The sequence below is a fragment of the Myotis lucifugus genome, unplaced genomic scaffold (assembly GCF_000147115.1).
Source record: "Myotis lucifugus unplaced genomic scaffold, Myoluc2.0 scaffold_257, whole genome shotgun sequence".
NCBI classification, from domain to species: Eukaryota; Metazoa; Chordata; class Mammalia; order Chiroptera; family Vespertilionidae; genus Myotis; species Myotis lucifugus.
In genome coordinates, this window is record NW_005871305.1 from 1,557,768 (window position 1) to 1,573,409 (window position 15,642).

At 37.2% G+C, this 15,642-nt stretch overlaps 1 protein-coding gene across 1 annotated transcript in view; it reads left to right on the forward strand.

Annotated features, from left to right (window-relative positions):
* ZNF804B (zinc finger protein 804B) overlaps positions 1–15,309 on the forward strand; it is a 380,963-nt gene extending 365,654 nt beyond the window's left edge. Inside the window, exons 3-4 of the mRNA XM_006099085.3 lie at positions 4,448–4,578; positions 11,643–15,309. Of these exons, the coding sequence (XP_006099147.1) occupies positions 4,448–4,578; positions 11,643–15,309 (3,798 nt within the window). The remainder of the gene's footprint in view (positions 1–4,447; positions 4,579–11,642) is intronic.
* The last annotated feature ends 333 nt before the right edge of the window (positions 15,310–15,642 follow it).

The window sequence follows — 15,642 nt, forward strand, 5'->3', positions numbered from 1 at the left end:
GGGAGTGTGTGGAGGGGAAGCAACCCCGCGGCGCACAGCCAACTTCCAGGAGCCTAGCGGCGCAGTGGGGATCTTGCTGACACCTCCCGTTCATCACTCCCCCCCCACTTCTCTAGAGAGTGGCCCTGCGGGGCTATAGTGGGAGAGAGAGTGTGCACACCAGGCGGTGGGGCCCCCCCGGGGGGTGGTGCAGCGGAGTGGGTCTTTTATTGTGGGAGCACAGTGGCCACCACGGGACAACTCTCGCATTGAGAGTGTGCCCCCTTGTGGTCAGTGCATGTCATAGCGACCAGTTCACCAGTCAACAGGTTGTTTGGTCATTCGGTGGCTTAGGCTTTTATATATATATAGATATGTCTATTTGGTATTATTTTCTTTTTGCCCAATACTATTCTTTAATGTTTCTTACCATATGGGTGTTGAATTTGTTCAGCTTTTCATGTCTTACATATTTTTTTCACATTTTTAAAATATATTTTCACTGGGTATAATTTTTTTGACAAGTCTTTAATATATATATATATATATATATATATATATATATATATATATATATATATTAGAAAATTAAAGATATTGCTTTACTGTATTCTCACTGGTATTATTTCCAGTGAGAATTATTATTCCATCTTACTATTTATTTTTCTCGACAGAAATATGTCATTTCTTTCTGAATGTTTTTAATTTTTTTAATTTTTTTCCTGATATTGAAAAATGTGACTCAAAATAAGCTTTGGATGTAGTTTTCTGTGCTTGGGGTTTGTTGAGATTTTGTTGCAAAATCCCCTCCCGTTTCTTCAAGTACTTTACTTACATGGTTCTTCAATAGGTCACCATGTTTTGTCTACTGTTCGAACATATGGGAGACGGTTGTGATTGCTTCAATTCACTTTTCTGCCTATTCTAGCATCTGCATCAGTTCTGCGTTAGTCTTGGTTGGTTGATTATTTTTCTTATTTTGGGCTGTTTTCTTGGTGTTTTGCATGCTTGATAATCTAATTGGATATTAGATGTCATTAATTTTTTCTTGTTTGTGCTAACTGTTTTTGTATTTCTATAAATATTGGATTTGGTTCTGATACACAGCTAGGCTACTTAGAATCAGATTTATTTCTTGATTTTATGATTTGTTAGGCAAATACAAAGTAGTGCTCAATCTATGATTAATTATTCTCTAGTGAAAGAGACACTCCCTAAAGTCTATACTCCATGCCCCATGAGTTTTTTCCATTTTATTGGTGAGAAATGGCACTACTCCTGACCATATATGAATTCTAGTCACTCTTGCTCTTAATTCTTTCATCTGGTTTTTTCTTGGTCTGCATAGTTTCCTTATACTCATGCACTACTAATCAGTATGCTGAAAACTTAAGGGGGTCTATATGTAGGTCTCTGTTTGCTTGTTTTTTATTTTTTTCTCTTTGCAGTCTTGAGTATTCAGCATTGCCTAAGCCAAGTCTATGGCTAGATGTCTTTAAACAAAATCTCTTCTTCCAGTTTTCTGTGTAATTCTTGTTTTCCCCACATTACATTTTTTAAATTGTTAATAATATTGTAGGTATCTCCCATCCTCCCCCTTTACCTCTGTGTAATTCTTTTTTTTCACCTATTCTTTTTTATTTTTCTTTGTGTTTTTTTAATCTTTAATTTCTTTATTGGTTAAGATATTACAAATGTGTCCTCATCCCCCCATTAACCCGCAACCCCCCCCACTTATGTTCTCATCCCCCTGTTGTCCGTGTCCATTGGTTTGGCTTATATGGATGCATACAAGTCCTTTGGTTGGTCTCTTCCCCTTAACCCCACCCTCCCCTACTTTCCCTCTGGGGATTGATAGTCTGATCGCTGTTTCTCTGTCTTTGGATCTGTCCCTGTATAATTCTTAAAAGTATTTTAACTTTGCTGACTTCCTCAACACAACAAATATTCACCCCCACCCCCTAATCTATCTTAACTTTCCTTATATGCTTCAAAATATTGGTGTTCATGCCTACTGGTATTAAGAAAGTCAGTGCTGCCCTAGCCGGTTTGGCTCAGTGGATAGAGCGTTGGCCTGTGGAATGAAGGGTCCCGGGTTCGATTCCGGTCAAGGGTACATGCCTGGGCTGTGGGCTCAATGCCCCATAGGGGGCGTGCAGGAAGCAGCCGATCAATGATTCTCTCTCATCCTTGATGCTTCCATCTCTCTCTCCCTCTCCCTTCCTCTCTGAAATCAATAAAAATATTTTTTTAAAAAAAGAGAAAATCAGTGCTATCTTATGTAAGTATCTGTTTCAGTGCTGTGTCTCCCTTGAAGGGAATAACATTGGTTTTTAAATTGCTATATCCTCATTACATAGTAGGAATTAACAGTATTTGTTATTGGATAAATGAGACAGAAATCTCAAACATGTCTATAACTCAGAGATAGAAGTGCAGCCCTGGATTCTAGGAGGCTAATGAAAGAAACAGGTATATCTGGGAGTTTCAAGCAAGATTCCAATGAGTCAATGTTGTGAGTAAATGAATTAATTTCCTCTCCTAGGCTATTAATAACAAATATTTTTAAATTAACATAATGTAAAGTATTTTATATTCAGCAGTAACTGAGAGTTAAAAAAATTCCTCTCCTTTTACCAAAATAGACATCTCTCTTTGATACAGTTGAATTGCACTTTATATGGGCTTATAAACTGTGTAGAAAATTTCCCCAAAAGGTCATTGCTCATAAAATAAGCCTTCACTCCAAGAACTAGATTATTATACACTTAGAGGCTAAGGAAGTGTGAGTAGGAAGCTAAGTAGAAATGGGGATTTTGTAAGCCCCTCTGCCTTCTGACCAAGGTTATCCTGTCAGGCTTGGCCTCTCTGTTTATCAATTCCAAAGAACAATTGATCTTTTTTTCTCATAATATAAGGACCATAATTTTATTCTTGAAATTTTCTATTTTTTAGAAGGTTCTGAAATGTTTGCCAAAAATTGAATTCGGATTAACTCCGCTGTTCTCCCTGTAGCTGCCTCTAGTTCTGTGAAACTTTTGTTTTTTGTGCTCAGAATTCTCTCTTTGGAAGACTGGCCTGCCTCCTTCTTCAGATACTTAGCCTAGAAGCAGTTTATCTGGCCACCATCTCCCATGAGCATGTTCTCTTTCAAGAGCGATGCTAATGATCATTACAGGCCTTGGCCCTGGCTCTGTGGGTGGGAAGTAGTCTACCAGAGAGTTATTACCTCACTTGATAGCTCTGTGCCTTTTGCTATTCCTGGGAAACATCTTTTATAGCTGATTTGGGAAATGGAAACAAATTAAATGGATACAGATTTCAGGCAGTTTAAAGTCACTTTGTACGGAATCAAAGAGGCTAATCTTCCTATATACTCTCAATTCAGAAGTAAGCCCCAAACTTCAAGATACTCATTTGATTGTGATTATTTCTCAATTTGTTCAATATCATTAGGTGTGCTTAGTGGTAGATTCTGAAGTAGAAATCCAAACAGGTAATGAGTCTAATACAATTTGAATGTAAGCTGATTGTTTTTAGAGAAAAGATTAATTAAGAGAAGTGGTAGGTTAATTTAAATCAAGCAAGGCCTACCCTCTATCATGAGTTTAAATCCCCAATACTATTTTTGTTCTCCTGGATACAATATAGAAAAATCTGCATTGAATAAATATTAACTACCTCCATCAGGAAAAAAAATGCGTTGAGAATTGGCTTCAGAGCTTTCAACTAAATCTTCCACAGTAACACTCTCTTCACTAAAACAAACTAATTTCATCCAGTATATTTAATAGCATCAATTTTAAAAAATATTCTTCTTTTTTAAATTCTCACTCAAGGATATGTTTTTATTGATTTTTTTTAGTGAGAGAGGAAGGGAGAAAGAGAAACATCAATGTGAGAGAAAAACATCAACCTGTTGCCTCCTGTATGCAACCTGATAGGATCAAACCAGCCCCCTAGGTATGTGCCTTGATCAGGAATCGAACCCACCACCTTTTGGTGTATGGGATGATGCTCTAACCAATTAAGGCACCTGGCTATGGCTAATAGCAACAATTTTTATGAATAAGAGTACCTTTTACAAGTGAGAGGTCTGGGAGCAGTGGGTAGAAGAAAGTCCCATAATCTCCTCTCCCTTCATACCCATTCATATAGTGCACATTTTTCCCATTTATATTCTTCACAGGCATACACATTATTGCAGTTATGTAGGTAGAATGGTCCTATCAAGGACTGGGTACAGGTTTGCAGCACACTTCTGTGACAAGCTTTGATAAATAACCCAGCTGACAACTAAATTTGTCTTGGAGCAGAGAACAGCACCAAGGGAGAAGGTACTGTTACTCTCCCCATCCAGAAAAATCACCTCTGCACACAGGACAACATTTAATAAGGAGTGTTGTGGGAGGAAGAGAATATATTACTTATTTATAGCATCCTTTCTGTTTTTCTCTTTTGTCCACAGAGACTGAAAGAATTAAAGCAACGGGAATTTGCACGAAATGTGGCTTCTAAGTCATGGAAAGATGAGAAGAAACAAGAAAAAGCACTTAAACGACTTCATCAGCTGGCTGAGTTAAGGCAACAGTCTGAATGGTAAGAATTAGAGGTATCTCAGATTGTTCAAAATTCTCTTCAACCTCTGGGGAAATTTCGGTGATAAATTTACTTGGTTCACTGTAACAACATAAACAAATTATAATTAATCAAAAGATGTGCCTGAGGGCAAATGTTCCTAACAGTTAAACGTTTATAAATTAATTACTTTGACATCTGATTATTTTTCCTTACTAATAGTATTAATTTAATGTGCTCTTTAATGAAATGATCCAAGAATGTTTCTAAAATACTAGCATTTATTATATCCAGTTGACTTAAAGGGACCTATTTAGCTTTTTATTAATTAAGTTTTGCAATAAAAATTTTTAAACTTATAAATAACAATGCATTATTTTGGTGAGAAAATAAATCTTCTGTAGATTTCCCTGTAAATACCTGAATCTAGAATAAATGATGCTATCATTATCTGGACAAGTAAGATAATTAAATGCAGTTAAATTAACCATTTAAATTGATAATTATAACAAGGATGCTAACACATTCTCACAGTGGAAAAATAGAAGTTTTACATAAGCTTGGAACTGCTGAATGTTTCAAAGTAACAAGATTGTTACCTGAAACACTATAAACTTTGCGGATTTTAATTTATGTTCATATGAATCATAATGTAGAACACTAATGTAGCTAATTAATGTATTGACAGCAACCTAGTGAATTGTGAAATTCATAGCTTTGAGCCAAAATTGAAACCTCTTTTGTGCAAGTGAAAAGCCATGTACATGCTAAGTGAAATAAACTGGTCAAAGAAAGACAAATACCATATTATTTCACTTATATATGGAATCTAATGAACAAAATAAACGAACAAAAGAAAAACATAATCATAGACACAGAAAACTGACAGTTGTCAGGGAAGGAGGGTTTGGGGTCTGGGTGAAAAAGGTGAAGGGATTAAGCAAAAAAAAACAAAACAAAACAAAACAAAAAACACAAACTCATAGACACAGACAACAGTATGGTGATTACCATTTGAGAAGGGAGGTGGGGGAGGCAGACAAGGGTAAAGGGAACATAAATGGTGATGTAAGGAGACAATACAATGTATTATAGAATTGTACACTTTAAACCTATATAATTTTATTAACCAATGTCATCCCAATAAATTCAATTAAAAAAAGAAAGCAATATACAATAAACTTGGGAGTGAATGACTCAGTTATACAGAGTGTCCCCCAACAATGTATACACTAACAGCTGGTAGTTCAATTTTCAAAATAAAATGCATTTTAATAAACACTACCTTTATAATTATTTAAGGTGTGTATTTACATTTTTGGGACACCCTACAGTACCATAAAATATTAGGCCTCAAATTTGATTATAAAAATATTTATTTTTAGGATTAATTATGAGTAAAACACAGTACTCAGCTTGCATATATTCATTTATTTATACATGAATTATCTGAGGTTAATTTAAGTTATGAAAAATATATAAAAACATAGTCATGTTAAAAGTAAGTGAGAAATTTGCTATGAAGGAAAAATAAAGGTTGCAAACATATGTATCCAGAGGTGAGGTTAATACAAAATGCACGCTATGAGGTCACAGAACCAGGGCACACATTTGGTACCTAGCTTTGTACTTTAAAATGCAAGAAGGATCTTAAAATATGTTATTTGAACCCATTATAAATAAAATATTAGACAGTCCTTGTCAAAACAGAACTTAGAAGGAAACATCTAATGGTTATTATAATATCTTGCAAGAAAAAAAATCTAGGTTAGATGTTAATTCCTGGGTGATTGATTATGTGGGGCAATAAATCAGATTATAAAAAAAGGACAATGCTAACTATACACACAACAGAAATCCAAGTAGCTTCAATAAACATAATTTTGATTCTTTTTTTATTATGAAAGCTGTCACACCTAAATTTCTACTCATCCATTCCATATTTTATTTTGGAAGAAATAGACAAAGGATCAGAGGAGCCTTGATAATGATGATGGTAATGGTGATGATGCTTTTGTTTAAGAGTTCTAAGTTTGCAGGGCTACCCTTTGTCTTCTGAATTAAAAAAGATAAATTAAAAATCCACCCTATTGGGGTTAGCTGTCCCTCTGAAAATCTTATTAACTGAACAAATACAAACCTAAACACAACCTCTATAGAGTAGGCAGACCTAGATCCCCGCCTGTTCATATAGTTAGGAAAACAGTAGGTTTTCAGCTTTCCAGCTACAGAACTTGGGACTAGGAAAAGTATTTATTTCTCTTTTCTTTTCTTTCTTTTTTTTACTACCCACCATCTGACCTCCAGATAATTTTTCTCTCTGCTAAACAGCCTCATGACCTAAGGCAGTGGTTCTCAACCTTCCTAATACCGCGACCCTTTAATACAGTCCTCATGTTGTGGTGACCCCCAACCATAAAATTATTTTCATTGCTACTTCATAACTGTAATTTTGCTACTGTTATGAATCGTAATGTAAATATCTGATATGCAGGATGTATTTTCATTGTTACAAATTGAACATATTTAAAGTATAGTGATTATTCACAAAAACAATATGTAATTATATATGTGTTTTCCGATGGTCTTAGGCGACCCCTGTGAAAGGATCGTTTGACACCCAAAGGGTCGTGACCCACAGGTTGAGAACCACTGACCTAAGGGAAGTCACTTAGTAGAATAATTAAATATTTTCATTTTGGCAGCTGAATTGACAAACAAAAGTAAGAAATACAATTTGGGGGAGGGGTTATCTGTATTTACCCCTCTCTTTATAACATTTTTGTCCTTTATTCATAATGAGGGCTTCTGAATAGGATGATACAGATAACAAAAGATTCTTTCACGACCCCATGGAAAAGAGAGGTGAGTTTAATAGTAGTAAGAATATTTGTATCAAACTGATTTTTAAAATGATGGCAGAAACTGTTAACGGATCTTATAAAAAACAGTCAACTTTGGCCATTTCTTGGGTAGTTCAATCCTACTTGGTTTCTCAACAAGACCAGTTATTGTACGCAGGAAGATTCAGTGTGTGTGTAAACTTCTATATGTATAAGTTTAAGTATAGTGTAGCTTGATATGGATATATTCCCAAATTTTAAAAACTGGCCAGTGTGGCTCAGTTGGTTGAGTGTTGTTCCATGCATGCACAGAAAGGTTGCCGATTCACTTCCTGCTCAGGTTTATTCTGTGCATACAGGAAGCAACTGATTGATGTTGCTTCTTTAAAAAAAAATCAATAAAAACATTTTTTTTAAATTATAGGGCCACTGATTCTGAGACTATGAAGTTCCTTATATAAATAATGTATAACATTAGGAAATTATATCATGTAAAGAAATAATCTTGTTTTGATATGTTTTATTTCCTATTTGGAAAGTATACTTTTTGCACAAGAGAGAATGAAATTATACATGTGTTGAGTTGCCACAAATTAAAATTTTTGGAGAACTATTGGAATGGGCAATTCATTAATAAAAATTAAAGGGCTACCTCTATGGTCACATTTTTATTATAAACAAAAATAATTAGGTAAAAACAAAAACTGAAGAAAGTTATATCTAGAGGAGGGAGTAAAATCATAAATATGGATATAACTATAAAAATTAAACTTTCAATCATATTATAAGGCCATAAACTTCTATTAAAATAGTAGAATTTAAAACATCACAAAGTTAGAAAATTAGGATTTTCCAAAAGAATAAAAATAGATTGGATTTAAGATAAAAGAAATTAAAGCTTATAAAGCAATAAGATCAAAAGTTTAAAGCACAAAATAAGAGGTACAAAAGATAAACGATAAAATGTTAAAACTTGTGAAAAAATATAATGATAAGTGTACATTGGATGATAAAATGAACACAAAAATTAAGGACAACAAAAGCCAAGTATAATACAAAGAGCTTTAAAAATATTTAAAAGAATATAAAAGGAAGAAGCTTGGACATTAGAAAGATAAATGGTGAAATAAAACCGCAATAAAAAAGAACATTTAGACTAACATAAGTTGAAGCAAGAAAATACACAAAACAGTACCAGCATAATAAGCAAAAATATTATTAAGGAAAATATATAGAATATAAAAATAGTAAAATATCTGCATCATAATGGAATCAGGAGAGGTAGAATGATAATATTTATACACGAGGCTTTTGTAATAATTTCTGCTAAGTTTAGTGTAGATAATATCAGAGTGACTGAAGTTCCTGGAGAAGGTAATTTAATGCAGAAATATAGCTCCTACTTAATCCAAAGTATGGCAACAAATATGGAAAAAGATCGCTTTGGTTCTTAGGCAAAATTCAGTGCTGCAGATGTTTTTGCACCTCATCCTTCTATCCCAAGGCTGCAGGCACTTTAAAATACCAATAACTATAATAAACCTCTATGCTTCCTATTTTCCTTTATGTTTGAAAGAAATATTCAATGACCATGTCTATATATATAAAAGCATAAGCGACCGTTACTACTGAACGACCAGAATGCTATGATGCACACTGACCACCAGGGGGCAGATGCTAAACGCAGGAACTTCCCCCTGGTGGTCAGTGTGCTCCCACAGCCAACCTCCCACAGTTTGTTCCTTCCGCACCTGACCTGGTGACCATCGCCTCCTCTCCCAACCCTGCTGGGGCCTTTGGGCCCAGGGTTGGACGGGGAAGCAGGGGTGGGTGGCAGCAGACATGGCCCCTTTCCCAGGGGCACTGAGGGCCGGTTCCCTCCTTGGGGCCGGCCAACCTCCTGTGCCCTGTCCCTCCCCCCAGCCAGCAGGCCCCATCAGCCCTGCCCTGATTGGCCCTGATCTCCGGCCAGGCCTAGGGACCCCATCCATGCACGAATTTGTGCACCGGGCCTCTAGTATCTTATAATGTTCCTCCTCATTCCTTATGATAGAGATGGGTAAATACCTTCTCTAAAGAACATTTTTTTAAAAGATTCAAAACAGGAGATTAATGTGATGAACAAAAAGGAAAGTTTTTATTACAAAAAAGTTACAATAAGGAAAATAATACAGTTTTAATAAAATTTCAAAATTTAGAGGACAGTCTGAAATTATTAAAGACCAGATGGTTGCTCAAATTTTTGTTTGGAAATTAAAATTCATATGGACATGGTAAGCAACAGATTGAACTTGTAAAATAATCAATAAAATGGGAATTAAAAAACAAGAAATTCTTCCCTGGCCTGTTTACTCAGTGGATGGAGCATTGGTCCACAGACTGAAGGGTCCTGGGTTTAATTCTGGTTGAGGTAACATTTCTCTGTTGCAGACTCAATCCCAGGTCCTGGTCGGGGCACATGCGGGAAGCAAACAATCAATAAGTCTCTCTCACATTGATGTTTCTCTCTCTCTCTGTTTCTCCCCCTCCCTTCCACTCTCTTTAAAAAAAATCAATGGGAAAATATCCTTGGGTGAAGATTAACAAAAATGAATGAATGAATGAATGAAATGCAGCATATGCTATTTAAAAAACAAACAAAAAAGACACAAGAAATTATTTCTGAACTAGAAAAAAAAAACCTAAACACTAGAATACTGAGATAAATAATAAGATCTAAAACAGTTATTTAGGAGTGCCAATATATATAACATATAATTCTAGGGTAAGAAATCAGAACAGGGAAGATGGAATAATCAGAGAAATATGAGAAGTGTTTGAGCTGAATTAAATTAATCGAAAGTGCCCAAAAGTACTAGCAAAAACTAACCAAAAAAAAAATCTGTAACCATGATCTGGTAAAATGTTTTAGACATGTGATTTATAATATGTAATAAATAGAACAAAAATATAGCATATATAATAAACATAATAAAATATGCATAATGAAAAATTATAAAATCATACAAATGCTCAAGCTGATTCATTTCAGAAATGAATAAAAGGAGGCTGATTAAATATGTCTCTGCAATATTAAACATGTAAAGAAAATGGAGCAAAGGACATGAAATTTGGTGGACAAAATAAATGTAACTCCAAGTTCCATGCTGATTGGCCAAATAGTCATAAGTGAAGGCAATAGGAAGGAATTTCTCAGGCTAGGGGCTCAGAAAGCACTCCTCTCCATTAGAATTTAACTACATGTGGAAAAGGTATCAGTTGTTTTAGTAGTGAATACTTCAGCATCCAATGACTGGATAGAAATGAAGTAATATTCTAAAATAGAAAAAAAGCAAACACACACACAAGGAAGCATGTGAAAAAGGAAAAGAAAGAAAGGCTGCCCAAACAAACAATCAGATAATTGATGGGATTTGTATTGTGGTAGAGGTTTTACAGGTAAAACATTAAAAAGAAATAACTTTAATCTAATATACTAGTATATACATATTTCTATTTCCCATTTTCTAGTTGAATTACTAATTAAGCTCAGTAAAATGACTAGTCTGCTTAAATCTACTAAAAGATAAAGTATATATTTGAACAAAAGCTAGAAAGAAAATATTTGGGTGAGTAAGAAACAGAAGAAATGATTTCAAGATAACTGAAGATATTGAGATGGCTTGTAAATGTATTACTTTTTTATATATTATTATAATTACTCAGAATGTGACAAGTCATAAAGAAAGAACTAACCACCCCATTTCAAAAGGAAGCAAATATGAAGGAATTTTAAAACTGAGGAAACAAAAATTACAAAATGCTAGAACTTAGAAAAAAACAAATTAAAGATACATTTTGGAAGTGACAACTCTATTTAATGTCTTATTTAATCTGAAAGCACTGATTGAAAAACTCTTTGTGAAAGACTATTAAATCTATATTCCAAAATGTGATGCATTCTGGAGACATAGATTGTAATATAAATGCAATACTTTATTTTCTTGTGTGGCCCTAGCATAAGATATTCACATGCTACTGTTTTTTGCCAATTTCCAAAGAATACACTTACATGATGCACTTCAGAAATAGCCACTTTGAAACATATATACTGAGTTACAAGTGCAGTGAAATGGTTATATTACAGCAGGCAGAATTATAAATGGCAGCATAAGCCATCATTGAAACACTATGAAATGTTCACATGTGGAGAAGATTTCAAATCCAATATCTTAATCATTTTAATATTTATTGTATTTACAGTGTTTCTGGAAATGGACCAGCATACAAAGCCCCCAGGGTAGCCATAGAAAAGCAACTGCAGCAAGGAATTTTCCCCGTTAAGAGTGGAAGGAAAGTGTCATGCCTGAAGAGTGCCCTTCTCCTTAAAGGAAAGAACCTCCCCCGGAGCATTGCCGATAAACAGCGGCCTGCCGTGCCCAACCGACACCAGTTACAGACAGACAGACTTTATTTGTTTGGGAAGCGGGTCCCACAAACATCTTCAGATCTCAGTAATGCAAATCACCGGACGGGAGTATCCTTTTCTTTTTCCAAAAAAGTACACGTAAAGTTAGAGTCTTCAGCATCGGTGTTTAGTGAGAACACAGAAGAAACCCACGAATGTAACAAGTCACCCACCTATAAAACAAAACGAACTGTGGAGCAATGCAAGTGCCGCGGCTTTGCAAGCGCGAGTACACACCTCCCTAAGGAAGAAGATAGAAGGAGCTCCTCAAGCCATCTGGAAAGTGTTTTACACAACAGCTTCTCCTTAAGCTCTCAACTCCTGCAAGACAAAAGTGACCCTATTGAAACAGTAGAAGACTCGATTGGCATTCCTGCTTCATTCTCTCAATCTAACACTCATCTTTCAGCTGTGGACTTTCCTCCTCCCAGTAGAGAAAAAGAAACTAGAAAAACATTAAAAAACCTTTCAGAAAACGGCATTAATCATGCATGCCAAGCAAATGCCTCCTCCAGCCCACCAAACGTTTACAAGCACAGTGATGCCAGGATATTTGAATGTCTGGATGAGTTTCCATCGTTAGAGCCAAGTGGGCACAAGAGTCCAATGCATCTGAATTCCAGCTCCAGAAAGAAGAGAGAAAAATCCGTAGGTGAAACGGAAAGAGTTAGCAAAAATGTGCAAAGGCTCCTCAGAGAAGCACGTTCCCATGACGTCAAGTCCAAACCATTGCCTTACCTGCATGTACAGAGCAAGGATGGCCACACCACTCTCCAGTGGCCCACAGAACTGCTGCTCTTTACAAAAACAGAGCCCTGTATCTCTTATGGCTGCAATCCATTATATTTTGATTTTAAGATTTCTCGGAACGCAAAGGATGGCCATGAGCCAGAGGACTTACAAACAGAATTGATTAAGGAGCCCTTAGAAATGAAGACTAAACTAGAGAGCCGAGTCTCAGGTTTAATCAAAGACCAACACAGATTGATCCAAGACGATAATAGTCAACCTCTGAAACCAAAGATGATGACAGCTAATCCAGATTGGGAAAAGGTCCAGAGAAAATATCATGTGGGATACAGCGATTCTGAGCCAAACACGAGTAAACACAATTTTAGTGCCAGTGATTTAGAAATGAAAAACCCTGAAGTGCCTGCTTACCTTGATCTCTCTCTGCAGAATTGTGTGGGAAACAATAATAATACTGATAATGAACTTAAGGAACCTCTAAGGGCCCATTGGCAAAGCTGCCAAAGGGTAGTTCTAAACGATGCCAACGAGGGCCTGTCTTTTACTCCTTACATCCCGAGGACTAAAAAACATAAACGGCTTCCCTGTGATCCTCATTCAGAATTTGAAGATGCAAATCAATTCACCTGGAAAACTAGTCCTTGCACAGTAAGGGGTCACAGTGACCACGGGCAGGACTTCAGTGTGATTTTGAATAGTAACCACATCAGTGTGACCAACAAGGCGCCCGGATGTAGAACCCAAAATTACAAGAGGAGTCCCCCAAAGGTGTCTCTAGAGAGACGCCCCAGCCCTTCAGAAACATCTCCTGACAGCACGTCCAGCCCGAGAAGTACGTGTTCAAGTCACAGGCCCAGAGGTCATGGCAGAGGTCGATTGCTCTCCTTCTGTAAAGGAGACCGCAGCTCAGTGAAACGGCACAAAGAGAAATGCCGAAAGCACAGCTGCCTCTGCTCGTCTGGTGAGAGAGCAGAGAGTGGCTGCCTGCAGTCTGAAACACAGCAAGATAAGAACTGCAAGTTGTGGGAATCGTTTAAATATGAAAAATACTCAAAGCATAGATATGGTCACTGTAGGGAAAGATATAAACTGCGCAAAAGCCAACCACAGTTTTCAGGGCCCAAATCCAGGAGCGTCACCCAAGGCGATGCCAGCTCGCGGGTTTTCTGTGCTGGGAGTCGTGGGAGACCATCTGAGTGCCAGGGACCGCAGCACAGCCGGTTGGGCCCTTACTCCAGAGAGAGAATTGATCACCTAAATAAAAGTGAAAAAAGTCAGCAGTCTTTGCACAGCCCGCACATGTGTGATCTGGGAAACGTACAACCCATGCAGCATAACTCTGGGAAAATGAGCTGTCTTCGAAGGAACTGTTCCAGCCGCCTCTCAGAAACCACAGAGTTAAACCTCACAGAAGGAGAGGAGACCTCTGTGACAGCCAAAAGCCTTCTAGAAAGAGTTCAAGCCAAGAAGTGTCAGGAGCAAGCAGCTAATGTTGAGGTCTCTGCAAACAGTTGTAAAAATCAATCCGAGCCTCATTCACAAATCCAGTGCACGATTCAATTTACACCACCAGGCGGTCACGGACCAGCAATGCCTTTGTCTGAAAAAATACGAACCCCAAGTAAAAGAACAAATGACAGAGGCAGTGCAATGGAAAGAACGGTTGAGACAGGCAAAATCAACAGTTCACAGACAAATCACGGTACTGTTTTAGTAGACACTGATTGTGATAACCATCTTTCCAAAGGTATAGTTCACATAGTAGCGGAGTCTCGGTCACCGAACACGAAAAAGAAGCCAACAGCAAAAGAACAACCCAAACCTTTGGCAAGTGAAGTCCAGCCTTTTATTCAAAGCTGTGATCCAGTACCAAATGATTTCCCTGGTGCTTTTCCATCTAATAGATATGCTGGTGTTGCGGATCCAACAGAGACCAAAGAGGACCAAATAAACCTAAACTTGCAGAATGTAAGCATGCACACCAATCATGCAGAGGGAAATATGAACCCTTACTATGACAGAGCTATGCAGAAGCATGACAGATTAGCAGAGGAATTAGAATTGTGTCATAAATCTCTCTCTCCCCCTTTACTTCAACAGCCATTAACATTTTCTCCTGAAGAAATAGATAAATATAAGCTCCTCCAGCTACAAGCCCAGCAGCATATGCAGAAACAGCTCCTATCGAAGCATCTCCGGGTTTTGCCTGCGGCAGGGCCGGCTGCCTTCTCCCCGGCCTCAGCTGTGCAGACAGTCCCAGTTCACCAGCACACTTCCTTCACCACCATCCACCACACGTTCCTGCAGCATTTTGCAGTTTCAGCTTCTCTACACTCCCAGAGCAATCACCTCCCTATAGCTCACCTGCACCCTCTTTCGCAGCCACATTTTACTCCATTTACATTTCCTCCGCTGACTCCAGCCCTCATCCCTGCACACCCCACTTTCATGGCAGGTCGTCCCCTACATTTAGTCACTGCTGCCCCCTTCCACCCATCTCACATAGCACTTCAGCCCCTGCCCCCGGCAGCATTCATCCCCACTTTGTTTAGCCCTCACTTAAACCCAGCCACAGCTTCTATCATCCACCTGAATCCTTTAATACAACCAGTGTTTCAAGGTCAAGATCTTTGCCATCATTCTTGCTCCAGTCAGGTGCAACAGTATAATGGCGTGAAAGAGGCCTTAAATGTGTCAGCGCACTTGAACTAATAAGTATTAAAGCCTCTCTTGGGGATAAATAAAACAAATTGTCACTACCTACAAAATGATCCATTTACAGTGTTCTATCTGATTATTATCAGATTTAAATATTGCTGCCAATTGAAAATGTGACCAATATATAAATATGAACTGAATTGCCAATAATGAAATAGGAGCATTTTTAGAATTTCTTTTAACTTGCAAAAATAATAGGACACATTTAAAACAATTTTATGGAAATAGAGAGGGGAAAAGTGTCTAAGATCCCTTTGAATGAATTCTCACATAATATTATGAAATGATAACAGAAAACATTCAGGCAGGTTATGAATATTACAAAGA